Genomic DNA, 19,611 nt, shown 5'->3' on the forward strand with positions numbered 1-19,611 from the left:
TTAGTGGTAGCCCTAGGTCTTGAGCGCAGGGCTTTGGTGCTCTACCACTTGATCCAGAACTCTAGTCTCATGTTTTTGGTGGTTAGTTGAAGGTAAGTCTCATAATTTTATTAAGATACATCATACTATTTTCCTGCATGAGATGTGCAGGAACCACTATCCTTTTGAGTAACTAGGGTTACATGTGTGAAGTACCAGTACCTGGGTTAGAGAATATGCATCTTAAGAAAGCATGCAAGCTAAGTTTGGTATAGCAGATTAATTGGAAATTGATCTGAGCATATAAATTCTAATTACTTTTTTATGTTCATTAAGATGGAGGTCTTGTTAAAGTAGTTGGAAATGCATTGTTCCATTTGGCTAGCTTGAATAAATATTTATTGAGTACCCAGTATATATTGGACTAATTGAACATTTAGGCCATGTTTTAAATTATGGCTTCTTCCAAATTTATTTAAAATTAGTGATGTTTCAATTTATGGTAAGATAAAGAAATTGATTTCTTTAATTAAGTTGAGACATGTGAAAATACATTTTTTAAATAGAGTCTGTGGAGTAGGAAGAAGGAACCTAGTTTCTGGAGCCATGCATATCTAAATTCCAAAGTGGAGGGTACTTGGAGCTACAGATTTGGAGCAAGAACGTTCGTTTTTCTGAATTTGATAAAAAAGGTGATAATGCCTACAGTGTGAAATTGTTAATAGGACAGAATATCAAGTCTTGAAGTCATTGCCTGACAGCAGTCAATGATAGCAGTTTTCAAAATAAGTTTTATAATAAATAATTTTATTTTATATATGCCCAGCTATTTTTGTCATTCAAATTGCAAATGTGAGTGTATTATGATAGTTGTATTTCACAAATTGACTGTATTGTGCATTTTAAAACAGCATTGGTGGCTCCATTGGAAGTTGCCTTACACCTCTCTATTGCAAGGCTCTGGTTCAAATCCCAGTACCACCAAAACAAAGGGAGAGCAAAGAAGGATAGAAGGGGTGAATAGTGTTGAAGTATCCACTCTGTCTGTCTGTCTGTCTGTCTGTCTGTCTGTCTGTCTGTCTGTCTGTCTGTCTGTCTGTCTGTCTGTCTGTCTGTCTGTCTATCTATCTATCTATCTATCTATCTATCTATCTATCTGAATAGAAATAGGCTAATGAAACCCACTGAAACCTGACAAAAGGTATTTTAAGAAAGAACAATATAAATAATAGGAATTTGATAAGTTCTGTTGTAAATATCACAGTCTCTTATATATTTAATTTATGCTAATGAAAATTTAGAGCATGTACACTTATATAATTTAAAAATAAAGATCTCTCCTATATGAATTGCTTAAATTTATTTATTTACATTTTAGGTGGAACAATATCTGGGGAAGAGACTCCTATAGTTTCCAAGACTAATATAAAAGAATACAGAGATAGTTTTTCCTATGAAAAATTTAACTTTAGAAGCAATCCTAATATTACATTCTATGTCTACGTCAGCAACTTTTCCTGGCCTATTAAGATACAGGTAAGAAAGAGTTAAGAATATTAAGTGTTAAGACTATTTATTTATAGTGATCATTGAAATTTTCACTACAAAAATGTTGATTTTCTCTAAAGAACTGTGAAAGAAACATTTTTTGACTTGAATAATACTAAAACATTAAAAAAAAAAAAAAAAAACCCTGAATCTAGCTGGGCACTGACTCATGCCTGTAATCCTATTTACTTAGTAGCCTGAGATCAGTGGATCAGGTTTCATAGCCAGCCTAGGTAGGAAAATCTGTGAGTCTTATGTCTAATTACCCACCAGAAAACCAGAAGTGGAGCTCATTTGCCATAGAATGCCATTCTCTATTCTAGGATATTTTACTCTAAAATACTTAATCATCTAACAATATTAGTGTAAATGACTACTCTACTCATGACACTAAGTTATAGAAAATGATTTGTGAGATCTATTTCCTTATGATATAGTGATTGAGTTAAGTGCTAATTTAGAGTATCTAAGAAGGTTGTAAAGGGATGTGTACAAGGTTAAAAAACCAGAAATATACCTATGTAGTTTGAAAACTTTTAAAGATGTATAATCTTCTTTTCTAAAACACATATATAAATATAATTCAGATTTCACTCTGTTCATTTCAGTTGTGATTTGAATAAAGAGAAAAGGGATTCTATAGAATGCTATGCTTACTAAATAGTAATTAAAATGGATATGCTAACAATCTCATCCCTATGATATCCCTGTGATAACAATACCCATGTTATATATAAAGATATTTGTTGACCTTTATTTCTTGGTTATATAATTATACTTTAAACAAATTACAGTTATTTTTGAATGTTAATAAACGTTATATGGTTGGCCAGACACCAGTGATTCAGACCTGTAATCCTAGCTACTCAGGAGGCTGAGATCTGAGGATTGTTGTTTGAAGCTGGGAAAATCTGTGAGACTCTTATCTCCAATTAGTCACAAAAAAGTGGAATGTGGAACTGTTACTCTACTGTTAGTACATTAGCTTGAGTAAAAATACCCATGCCAGTGCTCAGACTCTTGAGTTCTAGGTATAACACTGGCACACAAACACAAAAAGTTAAATGGTTGGCAATCAACTTTCTATGTTTGATTTCATTAGAACATATTTCTTCTGTATGCCAAACTAGAATTTCTATACTAAAATGTAAATACTTCACTCTTCTGTAATAGTATATCATGGAAAACCATTGGGATGGTCAGCATAAGTAGAATCTATTTCATATTCCTTATTAATCTCACTTCATTATTCTTGAGGAAGTATCAAGCATCCACATCTATATTCTTATTTGAAGAACCATAATAAACTTGCAGTTATTATACATAATAGTATAATCCTGTTTTCTAAAGTTTGTGATTTCATATTCTTTTTATACTAAACATCTTTTTATTATATAATTTACTATTTAGTATTTTTAATATTTAGTTCCATTAGTCCTTAGATTTACACCATAAATTTTAGCAAGATTTTAAGAACAAGAAATTCTATAAATTCCTAGCTGTACAAGGATTCATTTTTACAAGAATATTTACGTTCTTTATATTACTAGATTATAGAAAAGGCAATTAACAAATGTCAAAAAATGAATCTTAAATATGAACTAGTTCCATGGTATTTAACTTTTCCTGTTAGTATTTATGTAGAATATGACAAAATATCAAATTAAAACTCTTAAAATTAAGTGTTTTCTGGTATTGCTATACAGAATTTAGCTATCTGATAGTAGAGATAACAGAGGTACAGTAGCTTGCTTTTTTTGTATGGTGTCATATTAGTAATTGTTGAACAGATGAATATAATATCCATTTCTGTCTCTAGATTCTATTTGAACATACATATTGACTCAATTCTATATTATTTTAGTTAAGTTTATAGCATTCTAACTTAGTTATAGGAGAAGTAGAAGTGAAAAAGTAAGTGTTTGCTGAGTGTTTGGGACGTATTTTGGACTTATTTAGATCACAAAAGGTTCTTTGAGAATTGGTTTTGGGTGGCATGTGTATAAATAGTATTCATGTATAGACTAGGTTATCTAAAACTTTCTGTGACTGTTGCAGTTAAGACATTAAAGCAAGAAAGTTTCTCAATAAGCATTGTATTGAAAGATGAGTAAGAATCAGCAAAGAAATATTTCAAATAACAATTCTAGACCAAGGGTCAGTTTTCAAAGTTGTGATTAAATAATTTTCATCAGAGAACAAAGTTTTGTATAGCTAGAAAACAGGATATATGGAAGGAAAGTGATGGTAAGGGAGGTTTCTTGTGCTAAAAAGAGGAGATGAAGTATAATAGTTAAGTTTGCTTGAAACAAATTGTAACGTATTTAAAGAGCTAATTAAGCACATATTTTAGAAAGAAAATATTGTTAATTTGGCAAAAAAGAATGCTATGGAGAAAATTTTTCTGAAATTAAAGCTAAGTTGTGCATATTTTCTTTTATATTTTTATTAATAAGTTTTTTATTGTGAAAATACTGTACAGAGGGGTTACTATAACATGGGCAGGGTAATGAGTACATTTCTTTCTTTTTTGTTGTTGTTCGTCGCGAGGCTTGAACTCTGGGCTTGGGCGCTGTCGCTCAGTTCTTCAGCTCAAGGCTGGAACTCTACCACTTGAGCCACAGTACCACTTCTGGTTTTCTGAGTGGCTTATTGGAGATAAGAATCTCATGGTCTTTCCTGCCTAGGCTGGCTTTGAACAGTGATCCTCAGATCTCAGCCTCCAGAGTAGTTAGGATTATAGGTGGAGCCACCCAACCCCCCCCCCCCCCATGAGTACATGTCTTATCAAGCATTGTTGCTGCCTCCTTTGTTTCCTCTTACCATCCCTGCTCTCCCATCTCCAACTCCCTTCCCTGCCCCACCAAAGTTGTAAAGTTCATTTTTCGACATAGCATCTTATACATTTCATTGTAGTTGTGCGCATTTTCTTATGATCTTAAAAAGAAATGTTTCACATTCAGAATGGCAAAATAGGTCTGCTGTTCTGACAGACCTATGGCCACCTAATCATGTAGAAGGAAGCCAAGAAAATAGGATGGAAGAAAGACAGTCTCTTCAATAAATGGTGCTGTCAAAAATGGTTAAACACCTGTAAAAAACTAAAATTAGATCCTTATATATCATCCTGCACTAGAATCAATTCCAAATGGATCAAACACCTCGAGGTAAAAGCAGACACTCTGAAGACTTTAGCAGGAAGGAATAGGAGAAACACTAGGGCTCTTTGGCACAGCTCAGAATTTTCTTAATACAGACCCAGAAACACAGCAGATCAAAGGAAGGTTGGACAAATGGGATGCATGAAACTGCAGAGCTTCTGCATGGCAAAGGACATAGCTAGCAAGATCAATAAAATGCCCACAGATTGGGAGATCTTCACTAGCCATACAATAGACAAGGGCCTCATATCTAAAATATACTTAGAACTCAAAAAACTAAATCCCTCAACAACAAATCCTCAAAGAAACAACTGCCCGATTAATAAATGGACTAAAGACTTAAAGAGAGACTTCTCTGAAGAGGAAATAAGAATGGCCAATAGGGCTGGGAAGGTGGCTCAGTGGTACAGTGCTTGCCTTGCATGCATGAGACCCTGGGTTCGATTCCTCAGCACCACATAAACAAAAAAGAAAAAAGCCGGAAGTGGCACTGTGGCTCAAGTGGTAGAGTGCTAGCCTTGAGCTGAATCGCTGAGGGACAGCGCCCAGGCCCAGAGTTTAGGCCCCATGACCAGACCCCCCTCTGCCCCCCAAAAAAGAATGGCCAATAGACACATGAAGAAATATGTAACATCTCTGGCTATAAAAGAAACGCAAATCAAAGCCACATTGAGATTGTGTCTCATCCCAGTTAGAATGGCCATTATCAAAGAAATTAATAACAACTGATGCTGGAGGGGATGTGGCCAAAAGGGAACATGGCTGCACTGTTGGTGGGAGTGTAAAGTTTTTCAACCATTCTGAAAGCAGTGTGGAGTTTCCTCAAAAGGCTTAACATAGAGCTCCCCTATGACCCAGCAATCCCACTTTTGGGCATTTACCCAAATGACCACAAATAAGGCCATACTAAAGCTACCAGCACAACTATGTTTATTGCAGCATTATTTACCATAGCTAAGATATGGAACAAACCCAGGTGCCCCTCAGTAGATGATGGATCAAGAAAATGTGACGTATATACACAATGGAATTCTATGTGTCTACCAGAAAAAAATGACATTGCCCTGTTTATAAGGAAATGGAAAGACTTGGAAAAAATCATATTAAGTGAAGAAAGTCAGACCTAAAGAAACATAGATCCTATGGTTTCCCTCATTTGTAAATTAGAATATGTCTAGGATAGTCCTAGCAAATGAGCAGAATAGCTCAATATCTATGTACATAAGACCAGACAAGATGATGCTAAGTGAAATGAACTCCAAGAAATGGAAAGGAGGTTTTTTTTTTGTTGTTGTTGTTTTTAATGTACGATGTGATTTCTTTTTTCTTTTGTGTTTTTTTTCCTATGGTTTATTCCCTGTTGATATATTTGATTTTGGTATCCTAGGTATTATATGTAAAGTTATCTGAATTAGGGAAGGGGAGGGGAACAACAAATTAGACAAAAGACAAGGATAAACCAATGCAGCAGCGATATTCCCAAGTCAACATGTTTGAAATTAACTATACAATTTGGACAGCGTGGGGGTTGGGGGAGCGTGTTTGGGGAGGAGGAAAAGTAGTAGAAAACTGAAGGAGGGGGTAACAAATTTGACAAGAAATGTACTTACTACCTTATGCATGTAACCCCTCTATACATCACTGTGACAATAAAATTAAATAATAATAATACAAACTACTTTGTTAAATACCAATTCCTTTGAATAACTACTTAAAGACAAAAATTTTAAAAATTGAAAACCTATAAAGATACACTTTTAGTTCACATACATTTGATGAGATTGTACAAATTATTGAATAATTTCTAATACCCATATAAGGAATTAAGACTTCTTTTTAGGAGTAGTTCTGATTTAAAATGTTGTTTTCCTTTTAGTTTCTTTGTTTTCAAGTCAAGTGTTAATTGTATGTCAAGGTATTGAAGCACACCATTACATATTAGAAGGAAATGTATAGTTAACCTTTTTGCTCTCAAATAACTTATGAATTTCTCATTCTATTTCAATATAAGTTTTAATCTTTCTGCTCATGCAAGCTACTAAGATATACAGATCATAAATGACAATTTTTCCACTTATTTTATCAATATTAGCCAAACATTCATCAACAATATTGTTTTATCCTCTTTTTTTAAAAAAGTATTCCTTTCATTTATATTTCACTACATATTTTTCTGCTTTTTCTTTCTCATCAAGTTTTATTTACCTTGAAAGTATTTCTTTTTCTAATTCTTTCTATGCCTATATTATTCAGAATCTGTCCTAGATATTTGACACTTAGATAGTGAACTATTTCTAATATTACAATACTGATTTTGATTGTTATTTTACATTCATACATGGTTAGTCTGTATTTTTAGCTAGTTTCTTTGTTGTTGTTTGTTTTGTTGGTTGTGGGGTTTGAACTCTGGGCCTGGGCACTGTCTCTGAGCTCTTCAGCTCAAGGCTAGTGCTCTACCACTTGACCCACTTCTGGTTTTCTGGTGGTTTATTGGAGATTAGAGTCTCACGGACTTTCCTGTCTGGACTGGCTTTCAACTGCAGTCTTCAGATCCCAGCCTCCTGAGTAGCTAGGATTACATGCGTGAGCCACTGGCACCTGGCTAAATCAGTAATTTTTTATTGTAGATGTTTCCTGTGAGCTCTGACATATCTAATGTAATCTGCTTGTCAGTGTTGCTTGCCTCATGAATGATTTTACCTATGGATTTTTTGCTCTTGTTATGATAGACTTGGGTTTTAATTATAAATCACCAAAAATGTCATTTTTCTCAAGTATTAAATTATTTTCAGTTACCTATTATTGGGATAGTTTAGTATCTGTTATTGAAATAGTTTGGACTGGGCTGGGAAGGTGGCTCAGTGATAGAGTGCTTGCCTTGAATGTATGAGGCCCTGAGTTCGATTCCTCAGCACCACATAAGCAGAAAAAGCCAGAAGTGGTGCTGTGGCTCAAGAATGCTAGTCTTGAACTGAAGAGCTGAGGGACAGTGTCCAGGCCCAGAGTTCAGCCCCCATAACCAAAAAAAAAAAAAAAAGGAAAAAGAAAAACAAATAGTTGGGACCAGTGTTGCATCTTTTCTAGCCCAAAATGATAGAAAATTTATATTTCCCATTTTATTTTCAACCAGGTCTAATTTACAAGGCTAGTCTTACTTATCTAGCTACTTTCTTAATATGTCACATGATTATTTATTTTTATTTTTATTTCTTGGGTCCGGTCGTGGGGCCTGAACTCTGGGCCTGGGCGCTGTCCCTCAGCTCTTCAGCTCAAGGCTAGCACTCTACCACTTGAGCCACAGCGCCACTTCCAGCTTTTTTCTTTTTGCTTATGTGGTGCTGAGGATTGAACCCATGGCCTCATGCATGCAAGGCAAGCATTCTACCACTGAGCCACCTTCCCAGCACTGTCCCATGATTATTTAACAGCCATTTCAAATGCAACATTTATATTAATTTTCTCAGGCACCTGATTTAGACCATTACATTATAAACTTGTAGCAGAAGTACTGTTGTTACATATTATTTGGGATGTTGATAAACTGGAATGTATCTAGAAAAAGGGAATTATAGCTGAGAAGATATCATAAGTTTGGAGGGTGGAATTAGACTGCAAGTTAAGACAGAAGTTCTAATGAATATGAGTTGTCTGTAGAATACGCCTCCCAGATGTGATAATGGAGCTCTCCACTTAAAAATCTTGCAGTTAAGGTTTTATTACAGTCAAAAATATTGTGGAAAGTATGTTAATTGTTATTAGAATGCTTGCAGTAACTTTTGTATTGGTTTTATGAAGTTTCTTGTTAGGCTTTGGACTAATACTGACTTCCTCTGTTTTAGGTAGGTAGTGAGAATCTATAAATATACGTAGTTTAGATGAAAACTTTTAAGATCCTTTTTTTTTTTTTGGTTGGTGTGGGGGCTGAACTCTGGGCCTGGGCGCTGTCCCTCAGCTCTTCAGCTCAAGGCTAGCGCTCTACCACTAGAGCCATAGTGCCACTTCTAGCTTTTTCTGTTTATGTGGTGCTGAGTAATCGAACCCAGGGCCTCAGGCATGCAAGGCAAGCACTGTTGCACTGAGCCAACTTCGCAGCCCCAAACTTTTAAGATTTTTTTGGAATCAGTGTGACTGTATATTAGATTTTACCTGTAAAACTTGTATATATAAACATTACAATTGTGTCTATTCTGTTTTTATAAATTAGGGCAAGAAAAATAAATATTTCTTCAAACTAGTTTGATTTTGTAGTAGATATCTTGAATGAAAACATATTTGTATTTCTATTAAATTTTTATTAGTTTCTTTAATAAAATATATTTTATCAAGTTACTTTTTGAAATATCTTCCATTTCTTTTATGATTCTTGTTTGTCCTCAACAGTCCCTTAATATTTACATTTATTTATTCAGTAAAACATATTTTGAATTGCATGATAAATAAGCAGCTATAATGGAATAAAAACTTCATATGGTAAAGGTTGTGGCAATCACTTACTTGAAAGACTGATTTTGTCATCTTATTCTACTAGCTTTGTTATTGCCCAAATCCACTGATGCTATTTTTTTTTTCTGGTTATGAAGCTTCAGTAATAAATAACTTAGTTGAGGAGTTTTAGTTTTTTGTAGTCAGTATTTCAGTTTTTATTTGTGCTAATAATAGGGCTTGAACTCAGATCCTGAGCACTGTTCGTAACTTTTTTCATTCAAGGATAATTCTCTGTACACTTCCACTTTTTGGTGGTTAACTAGAGATAAGAGTCTTGGAGATAGATGTTCCTGACCAGATTGTCTTTGAACCTCAGATTTAAGCCTACTGGGTAGCTAAAATTACAGCCGTGAGCCACTGGTGCCCAACTAGTATTACAATGCTAAGCCAATACTTTGACTTGCTCTGAGTTGCATGTATTCTAAGTACAGAAGTGTAAGTCACATTTATTATTAAAGTTATAGAAATCAATAGTTTTTATTTTTAATGAATGACATACCTACAGCAATAGGTAGTTTTAAGTAGGTAGCCAGTTTTACACAGTTAATCAGATTTAATTTATTAAATGAATTTCTCTACCATTTTAGTATTCTTATGAATTTGTATTTTTATGAAAACTGATTAAAGTATTATAATTTTAAATAAAGTTATCTGTAAACGGCTTACGATGGCAAACATTGCCAGACATTATCTCATTTAAATATCTAGTTGTGACTATCAGACACACAGCACTGTTATATAATAAATGTGCAATAACCTGGTAATTTAGTGGGGACATGTATTTTTTTTAAGAATGCTAGTATTCTAAGTTGATTATCATGAGACTTTGAAGTGAAATTTTATTTGGTAAAATTTTTTATGACTTATAATTCCATCCACGTGAATCTTGACAATAAAATGAGAAAATATATAGTACTATAGTTATAATGCTAATAACTTAAAATGGAAATACTGCATTGTGCTTAAGTCCTTTGTATTGTCCAACAATATGACTCCTCATTTGTATATCACAGTTTAAATTAAATTAAATTAAATTAGATTGAATCTAAATTACCTGTTTCTGTGTAAATGAGATTTGCCAATTCATTATTGAGTCAATCTGAAAACTTATGTCATAATTTAGATTTGGTATTTTTGTGAAAATGATACTAAGGATCTTTCTCAATTTGCAATTCTAATTTCCATTATAGACTAGTGATATTCCCTTACTTAAGCTTTACAGAACAAAATGAAAGAACCCCCAAATCCTAATGATACTTATAAAATTTTATCACAAATAAATTAACATTTTGAACATAGAAGATGAGTCATTCAGCATAAAATAAGATGATAAGCTACTAGTAAAACAAATATGGGAGGAAAGACAAAGTTTTATGTTTTGTGTATGTTTTGAAATGTAAGGAATAATTAAACTAATTTTTTTCATTATGTTATAGGACATATAATAATTATATTACCACTATAACTTTTATAATTGTTACTACTTTCTAAATTACTATAGTCTAGTCAGTTTATGTTTATTTAATATGTTTGTGTGTATATATAATATATAATGTATAATTTATATGTATATACATGTATGTCATATGTGTGTATATGTATTTATACACTATATATACACATAAATATGTATTTCTCTGCATATGAGTGAAAACATTTAAAAATGCCTTTTCTATTTAATGCCTTTTTAAAGTGTTAAACTTTTTGGAATAAAGTTAAAGAGTGATAATTAAAATTGTTACTTAAATTTATTAAGTATTTCAATTATATTTAATATTCCAGTGAGAAAGTATAGATGCCAGTAGTATATAAGAACTTAAAATAGAAAGAAATAAGAAAAAAGCCGGAAGTGGCGCTGTGGCTCAAGTGGTAGAGCGCTAGCCTTGAGCTGAAGAACTGAGGAGCAGTGCCCAGGCCCAGAGTTCAGGCCCCATGACCAGACCCCCCCCAAAAAAGAAAGAAATGAGAGTTTTCATGAACAGACTGTTAGTTACAAATCTTCTGGAGAGTCAGAGAGGCAGATGCCAAAAAAAAAAAAAAAAAAAAACCTGCCCATATTGATCAAAAACCTGAAAATATTTATTCTCTGACTATAGAAAATGTTTGTTGACTTTATATTAAATATTATCATATACTATCCTAAGCAATGCCATTGCTAGATAAGATGAAATATTTAAATATTATCATATACTATTCTTTTGTAAGCAATGCCATTGCTAGATAAGATGAAATCTTTAAATATTATCGTATACTATTCTTTTGTAAGCAATGCCATTGCTAGGTAAGATGAAATTTATATTTCTCAGAAAATATATTAGGATGAGCTTCTTCAACTTTAACATAAATTCATGCAGAGTTCTCTCATTTCTTTATAGTAGTAATTTAGAAAATCTTGCTAATTGTCCGTTGAGATTTTGTTTATTATCTCTAAGTGGTTGTACAAAAGAGCTGCCATATAACAAAGTAGTTAATGAATACAGCGCATCTTGAGCTATGTCACCCTTTTCAACAATCTCAACCCCACTTTGATCCACTCCTTACCTTAAAACATTTTTTTTTTGTATATATAATGAATTCTTGACTTCATTTGTCTACCCTTCTTTTCTTGACTCCAACTCCACCTCTTGAATGTGCCCGTTTCCTGTTGCTAATTTTGTTGGGCTTTCACCTCTCCATAGCATCTGTTACACTTTAGTTAATTCATTTGTAACCACTTGCATTCCATTCCATGTGTTTGCTTATAGGTTTATAGGTACAATCTATCACAAATGACGGAAGCCATGCAACCTTTGTTTGGGTCTGCCTTACTTCACAATATAATTTTTTCAAAGTCTTTCCATTTCCTTAAGAAATAGTACAATATCATTGTTTATAATAGGTGAATTAAATTCCTCCTGTGTATATATACCACATTGTCTTGATTCATTTGTCCATTGAAGGGCATCTGGGCTGATTCCATATCTTGACCATGGTGACAAGTGCTGTAATGAACATGGTTGTGCTAGTACCTTTAGTGTATCCTTGTTTGTGTTCTGTTGGATAAATTCCTGGGCGTGGGATTGCTGGGTCATAGAGTAGTTCTCCATTTAGTTTTTTTGAGGAATCTCCATATTGCTTTCCAGAGTGATTGAACGAGCGTACATTCCTCCCAACAGAGTATTAGAGCTCCTTTTTGGCCACATCCTACTCAGCATTTATTGTGTATTTTCTTGATAGTGGCCATTCTAACTGGGGTGAGATGAAACCTTAATGTTGTTTTGATTTGCATTTTTTATGGCCGGAGATGTTGAGCCTTTTCATATGTCTAATGACTGTTTTTCCTTCTGAGAAGTCTCTCATTTATTAACTGGGTTGTTGCTTCTTTGCGTTTTTAATTTTTGAGGATTTACTTGTTTGAGCTCTTAAGTATATTCTAGAAATTTTAATTATTTCAAAAGCTAATGTATTCTTGTTGTCTATATAATACCAAATATATTTTTGGTTTGGGTGGTACTGGGACTTAAAATCTTGGTATGCAGGCATTCTAACCCTTCAATCAATCTGCCACTCCCTTTTATGTTGCTTCTTAAGTGTCTTATGTTAATCTTCAATTGGCTTGGACAGTTATTTTCCTATTTCTTCTTATCTGTCATTGGGAGAACACCTCATTAAGGACATTCTTTGCTCTAAACTTATTTCAATCATGAAACTCTTTATAAACAATATTTTAGGATTTATAAAATAGAAATGTTTTATGCAATGTTTATGTAGAATTTATTCTGTATAGAAATCATTGGAATAGATTATCATAGTTTTAGTTAGAAATTGCTAATTTGAGAAGTAAGCCTTTTTATTTTTACTTGAGAAAGAATAAGAATGAGGGTACTTACAACTTCCATCCTGAATTATACCTAAGCTTATCTGTTCTCCTTATGTTCATTCTTATAACTATGTCATTTTTTCATCCTGCTGATAACTTAGGCTTTTATAAACTAAAAGAAGGTTCTGTAATTCTCCTCCTTCTATTTTGAAGCAATAATCTATTTTACTATATGTTTTGAAACATTATTATCAATATCTATAGGAAGTTTATATTGGTCTGGAATATTGGTCACAGTTTATCTGAGTCAAAAATTGCTAATTTAAGCACTAATTACCTACTTTTTTTTTTTTTTTTTTTTTGTCTGTTGTGGGGCTTGAACTCTGGGCCTGGGTGCTGTCTCTCAGCTCTTCAGCTCAAGGCTAGCGCCCTCCCACTTGAGCCTCAGCACCACTTCCAGTTTTCTGGTGATTTATTGGAGATAAGAGTCTCATGGGCTTTCCTGTCTGGCTGGCTTTGAACCATGATCCTCAGATCTCAGCCTCCTGAGTAACTAGGATTACAGGCATGAGCCACCAGTTCCCAGCCTTATTTTTGTTTTTTATAAAAGAATAAGATTACAAACTAATGAACTCACACATTTGTTCCCTAAAACGTGTCCCAATTTTCTTTTAGATATGATTATAATACTTTTATGACTATTTTTAAAGACTATAATCTAAAAAGTCTTTGTTAGATTCACTTGGTAAATTTGGAACAGACCTTTGCATTATATTTCCATTTTTGTTTATCTGTAATATTATATCAGAAATATGTATGGCAAGTTGATATTTTTTATAAACACATCAATTTGGCCTTAAAACAAGGACTTTTCTGCTCTCACAAATTCTGTCATTTTGTAGTAAATATCATGCTATTCATCTACTTTTTGATGAAAATAAATCCTATATTGCATTTTCTTCAAATCATAAACATCAAAATACTGTCATAAATTTGTAAAGTACAGATTTCATTAAGTTAATGTTTTTGATTGAGGGGCCTGTTTGCATTTCGATTTGACTCAAAAGAATTTATTATCACTGTTACTGTAGGTTTTGTTTTTTGTTTTTTGCTGGTACTGAGAGTTGAGCACAGGGCCTTTCATTCTTTCTTGGATATTTCTCTCAAGGCTGGAATTTTATCATATGAGCTCCACTTTTGGCTTTTTGGTGGTTAATTAGAGATAAGAGTTCAGGAACTTTTCTCCCTGGGCCAGTTTCAAACTGTGATCCTTAGAACTCAACCTCTGGAGTAACTAAGATTATAGGTTTGAGCTACCACCACCTGGTATAGTTTGAGCTTACGTTTAGAGCATGTAGACAATAATTATTTGGAGGACTTTTTAAACAATAGTGAGAAATTTGGATATTATAAAAATTTGCAATTAAGTGGTCTCTTGATTTTTATCTATTTTCTTTTAATAATCAGTGAATAGTATGAATAAAACACTATAGATTAGGGAATTTAAGAAGTTCATTTATACTGGCTAGTTGCTTACATGTGATTTGCATAGGCATGTTAATTATTTTTTTTATGGGAATGACTACAGAACCAAAGTGAAAAACGTTGTTTATATTGTGTTGTAGCCTTGGTATTAGGTAATAGAAATCTTTTAAACTAGGTATTTATATATATTAAGCTCAGAAATACTACATCTCATAAGGAAATAACTCAGGAAAACTATAAATTTAGTATATTTTTATTTGTCTAACTATATTCTAAATGCATTTGCCTAAGTAGTCATTAGTTTAATACAATCTCACTTGTTTTTCATAGGTAAAGACATAATGTTGTGCTGTTTAAGTTAAAGTAGATCTAATCAGATATAAATCACCTTCTAAAAGAAATTTCTTAAGAACAATATAGTTTTTATCCATTGCTGAAATTAAGAAACTGAAGTGCAAGTGTCTTGGTTTTGAATATTTTATTTCCATTATAACAAAAATGTGTCATAAAACAGAAAAGGTTTTATGCACAAGTGTCTATTTTTCCATAGCTTAACTCCTTATTAAATATAAGTATTATAAGAAAGAATAATCCAAGGGTAGATGTCAGTGGTAGCTCAGGCCTGTAGTCATAGCTATATAGGAAGCTGATATGTAAGGATAAAGGTTCAAAGCCAGTCCAAGCAGAAAAAAAGCATATGAGACTTTTTTTTCTTAATTGTCAAGGTGATATACAGAATTGTTGTAGTTACAGAAGTAAGGTAATAAGTGAATTTCTTATTTAACTTGTTGCATATGGAAGTGTAGCTGTTGCTCAAGTGGTAGAATGCCAGACCTGAGAGAGGGGGGGACAGTACCCATGCTCTGAATTCAAGTTTTAGTACCAAGACATAGACACAGACACAGATACAGACACACACACAGACACACACACAGACATACACACACACACACAATACTAATGTATCATTGTGATCTTCTGCTTCAATGCTATCTCTAGCAATTATTCTTATTTAATAAATTCAAATAAATAAATTGTAAATATTTGTTATCATATTCTCATAGCTGTTAAAATGACGGTATGAAGCCTAAGGAATACTCTTGTATTTTTGCCATGAATATATTAATTTTTTCAGCAAAATTTAATTAAATTCTTTCTGTGTGCTATACCCAAATATTGTTCTGGATGTTGGAATTGTGAAGTGAAGAATCCTAACAAGGTCATTATTCTTAAAGAGCATATATTTTTTGTATACAAAGACAGTAGAAAGGTTCACCAATAAAATAATTTTTGAGCCAGGTACCAGTGGCTCATGCCTGTAATCCTAGCTACTCAGGAGGCTGAGATCTGAGGATCTGGGTTCAAAGCCAGCCTGGGCAGGAAAGTCCGGGAGACTCTTATCTCCAATAAACTACTAGAAAACCGGAAGTGGTGTTATGTCTCAAGCAGTAGAGCACTTGCCTTGAGCTGAAGAGCTGAAGGACAGCACCCAAGCCCAGAATTCAAGCCCCACAACCGACAAAATAATAATAATAATAATAATTTTTGATTACAGTGTTTTTGGAAAAAACGTTCATACTATAGTAGTAGGTGGGGAAGGCAGCTACTTTAGTTTGCTGGACCATCAACTATATTAGGTACTAGTATAATAAGTTTTTGTAGTAGCAGCTGAATCATGTTCTTTGCCCATTGGAATTTATTTTTAACATTTTTGGTTATTCCCAAAATTTATTCAGCAATTAAAAGAATGATAAAACTTTTATATGTTAAAAATGAAAAATAATTTGAGGGAGTATAATAATGAGTTAAGCTGTTAGCATACAAAGGAATTAGCAATATTAGAGTGTGTGTGTGCCTGTGTGTCTTTCTGTGTATATGTTAGTGATGAACATGCTTTTCTTTTTACAAATGTATTATTTATTTTTCTGAGATTTCCTGGTTTCTCTTTACCTCTTTTGTTGATTATTCTTTTCCTTGTTTCTGTTTATGACTAATTTTGATTTTCATGTTTCTCCTCATATGAGGCCTATCCGGAAGTGGAAATTTTAGTGGTTGCTTGTGAAAATTCATGATTCAAATTTTCCAGCCCATTTTAGAACTTCCCAAGGGTTTTGGAATTAATCTGATCTCAGATTGGGCAAGAAATGGACTTTTTTTTGTAACAGAGTAAAAGTTTTGCTTTTTATTTTTGATATACAAAGAACTACTAGTCATATTGATTAATTGAAACCATGATGATTACTAAGTAAAAACATTCAACTCTTATCTTTTAGGCACATTTCCTATTTTATAGCATTTCACATGGAATTCTTGGCTCACATTCTTGAATTATTTTATAGTAGTTTCTAAGCACTTAATGGCATAACCTATGAAAAGATCATTGTTAGTAGTTGAATATATTCAATATTCTTGGTAAAGTTTTAATGCCACCATATATTTGATTTACAGTTTGATTCCAAATGTTTTATTATGTGATGGAGCATTAACATTTTGGTGAACTTAGGTTCAGCAGGTTTCAAATTTTATTTTATTTTGATTTTTCAGATTGCATTCTCACAACACAATACAATCATGGATCTTGTGCAGTTTTTTGTCACCTTCTTCAGGTAATTTGCTTTTACTGACTTTCGACCTGTTAAGGCCATATGCTGGTATATAGTCTGTCAATCTGTTAAACAAATTATCAATTACTTAACCTTACAATGTGTGCTATTTTTTTTTATTTGTGTATTTTCCTCCTTCCCATCCTGTACTAGAATTCCGATTACCTTTTCCAGAGAGGTCTGCACATATTTTCTGTTAAGAGCCAGTCCATACACATTTCAAGATTTTTTACCTGTATAGTCTCTGTTACATCTATGAATCATTCTTGCTTTAATACAGAAGAAATTAATGAAAGTATGGAAACAAATGGAAAAAGCAGTGATTCAATAAAATTCTTATTATGAAACATCTGGTAGGCTGATTTTGGCTTTTGAATATAATTTGCCCAACTTCTGATCCAGCTTATGACTTAAATCCTTTATTGAATACTACAGGTAGCATTTTCTATTATTAGATAATTTTTAACTGAGATTAATTTTCTTACAATATTTCTTTTAATTCACCCATATGGGTCCATACATAATATGTTTACTCTCTCAACCGTACATACACTTTCAGATTTTTAAATTTAGTTCTTCGATTTACTTATTTCCTATTCATCTATCCATTTTCTTTTACATATTAGTCATTTGTTATAAAATCATTTATCTATGTTAAAAGTTTTTACTTTTCAGAACTTAATATAATAGTTACCATTAATATTTGTAAACAGTGTATTCATACTTTTTTTGTTTTCTCATTCTCTTATTTATTATTACATAGTGGTACAAAGGGGTTTCAGTACCAGAACTCAGATTATGAATGTAATGAATCTTGATCAATGATATATCACTCATATTTTAAATTGTTTCTTAAAGACAAAACTTGAGAAACATCTTTTTAGTATATTTACATTTTATAATTTTATACTTATTAATAAAATGAGTTTAAGGCTATTAATGAAAATATAATGTAATTTTAGAGAGCACTAGAAGTTACAATTACATGAGCATTATTTAATAAATGGAGATAAAACAACTTTTTGATGTAAAATTGCATTGGTAGAAATATAAAATTCATTTATGTATAAAATTCATGAAGTTGAATATATATGTAAATATTTAAATGTTTAGGGTTTTATTTTAAGCTTCTGAATCTGTGTGCATATTTAAGTAATAACTCTTTTATTAAGCAAAATAAAGCTAGTATTAAAGTGCACCATGTCTTAGAGATGATCCTATTTATTAAGTTTTCTTCTTGGACAACATGAAATAAAATATTCTAGTCATTGTATGAGATCAAATGTATTTGATAGGCCTTTTGTCATTTAAATTTCTTCTAGCAGTGAAATGTAAATTAGGTAATTTAAAAACCATTTCATTGTTAAGAAAAAACATGAAGAGAATATTTTAAGTTTTATTATTTATTTTTTAAAAGGCCACTGCTAAATTGTAAAAGTTTTAAACAGGGAACATTTATGGATGTCACTCTTCCATCAGTCCATCTAATCCAGCTATTAGGGTAGCAGAGGTGATTGAATGTGTCAGATTTTCAGTTTAGTCATAGTTCTATGGGTATTAGTTATCCCCAACTCTGTCAGGTATTTTACTTCTATATTGTGGACAGGTTTTTTTTTTTTGTGGTAAATCTAACTGGGCCAGTACTAAGAGATAATTTATAGGTATAGCTTGGTTATGATCATAGATTTTTTTTTTCTGTCACCTTAGGTTACCTGGTTTCTTCAGAGTTCCATTTCATATGTAGAATTAAAGGGCTTTTGTTATTGTTCTTGTTAAGAGTATGTGACATAATACCATAAATTACTACTGAAGCAAATTATTTTCAAGTAGTTTTTATTATGTGAAATGGAAAACTATGTCTGAATCTGAAATGTCAGAATTAATTCTTCTAATGGAATAGTTAAATGGAGGTTTGGTTGGTAATTTTTAATGCTGACAGTAATTTTCACTGTACCACTAGGAATAGTTGCTATATTTGTCAAGTAGAGACAGTTGAGAAGTTGTACTTGGTCTGTTAATCTTACCTGAAATGACAAGGATATAATGTAGTGGTTACTCCAACTACTTTGTATATCAATTTTAATTATATATTTAATGATGGAATTTACTACTGTATGGATTCATGGATACAATTAAACCACTATGAGCCACAATTGAGCCTTTTCTTCCCTTTCCCCAAATCTCCTTATAATAAGAGGCTGTGATTACATTTGAATTCTTAGTTATCTGTGTTGTTTCTGACCTCTTGTGTAATAAAGTTCAAATTATTGCTTTTTCCTCTTTCATTGTATATTTACCAATGTGTACACATCTGTATATATGGAAGCGTATGGTGTTAAATCCCTTTGGGGATCATTTTACACACAGTTTTTAAGATATTTCTGGATTATTCCTTTTTGGCTTCATCCATCTGTTTAGTTGATGGATTCTAGATTTAAACTGATTTGAGGATTATGACTTTCTATTAAAGCAACTACTCAGCCTCCTGTTCCTTTATTATTACTTAAAACTAGATGTTAAATAGCACCACCTTGGGCTGCCAGCCTGCTTT

At 32.5% G+C, this 19,611-nt stretch overlaps 1 protein-coding gene across 2 annotated transcripts in view; it reads left to right on the top strand.

Annotated features, from left to right (window-relative positions):
- The window catches only part of Atrnl1 (attractin like 1), a 482,593-nt gene that overhangs the window by 139,458 nt on the left and 323,524 nt on the right, over window positions 1-19,611 (top strand). For both annotated transcript variants that reach the window (XM_069988092.1, XM_069988091.1), the window contains exons 24-25: window positions 1,358-1,515; window positions 17,002-17,063. In XM_069988092.1, coding sequence (XP_069844193.1) covers window positions 1,358-1,515; window positions 17,002-17,063 — 220 coding nt within the window. The remainder of the gene's footprint in view (window positions 1-1,357; window positions 1,516-17,001; window positions 17,064-19,611) is intronic.

The sequence above is a fragment of the Dipodomys merriami genome, unplaced genomic scaffold, assembly GCF_024711535.1.
Source record: "Dipodomys merriami isolate MVZ:Mamm:240054 unplaced genomic scaffold, mDipMer1.0.p SCAF_35, whole genome shotgun sequence".
In the NCBI taxonomy this organism is placed as follows: Eukaryota; Metazoa; Chordata; class Mammalia; order Rodentia; family Heteromyidae; genus Dipodomys; species Dipodomys merriami.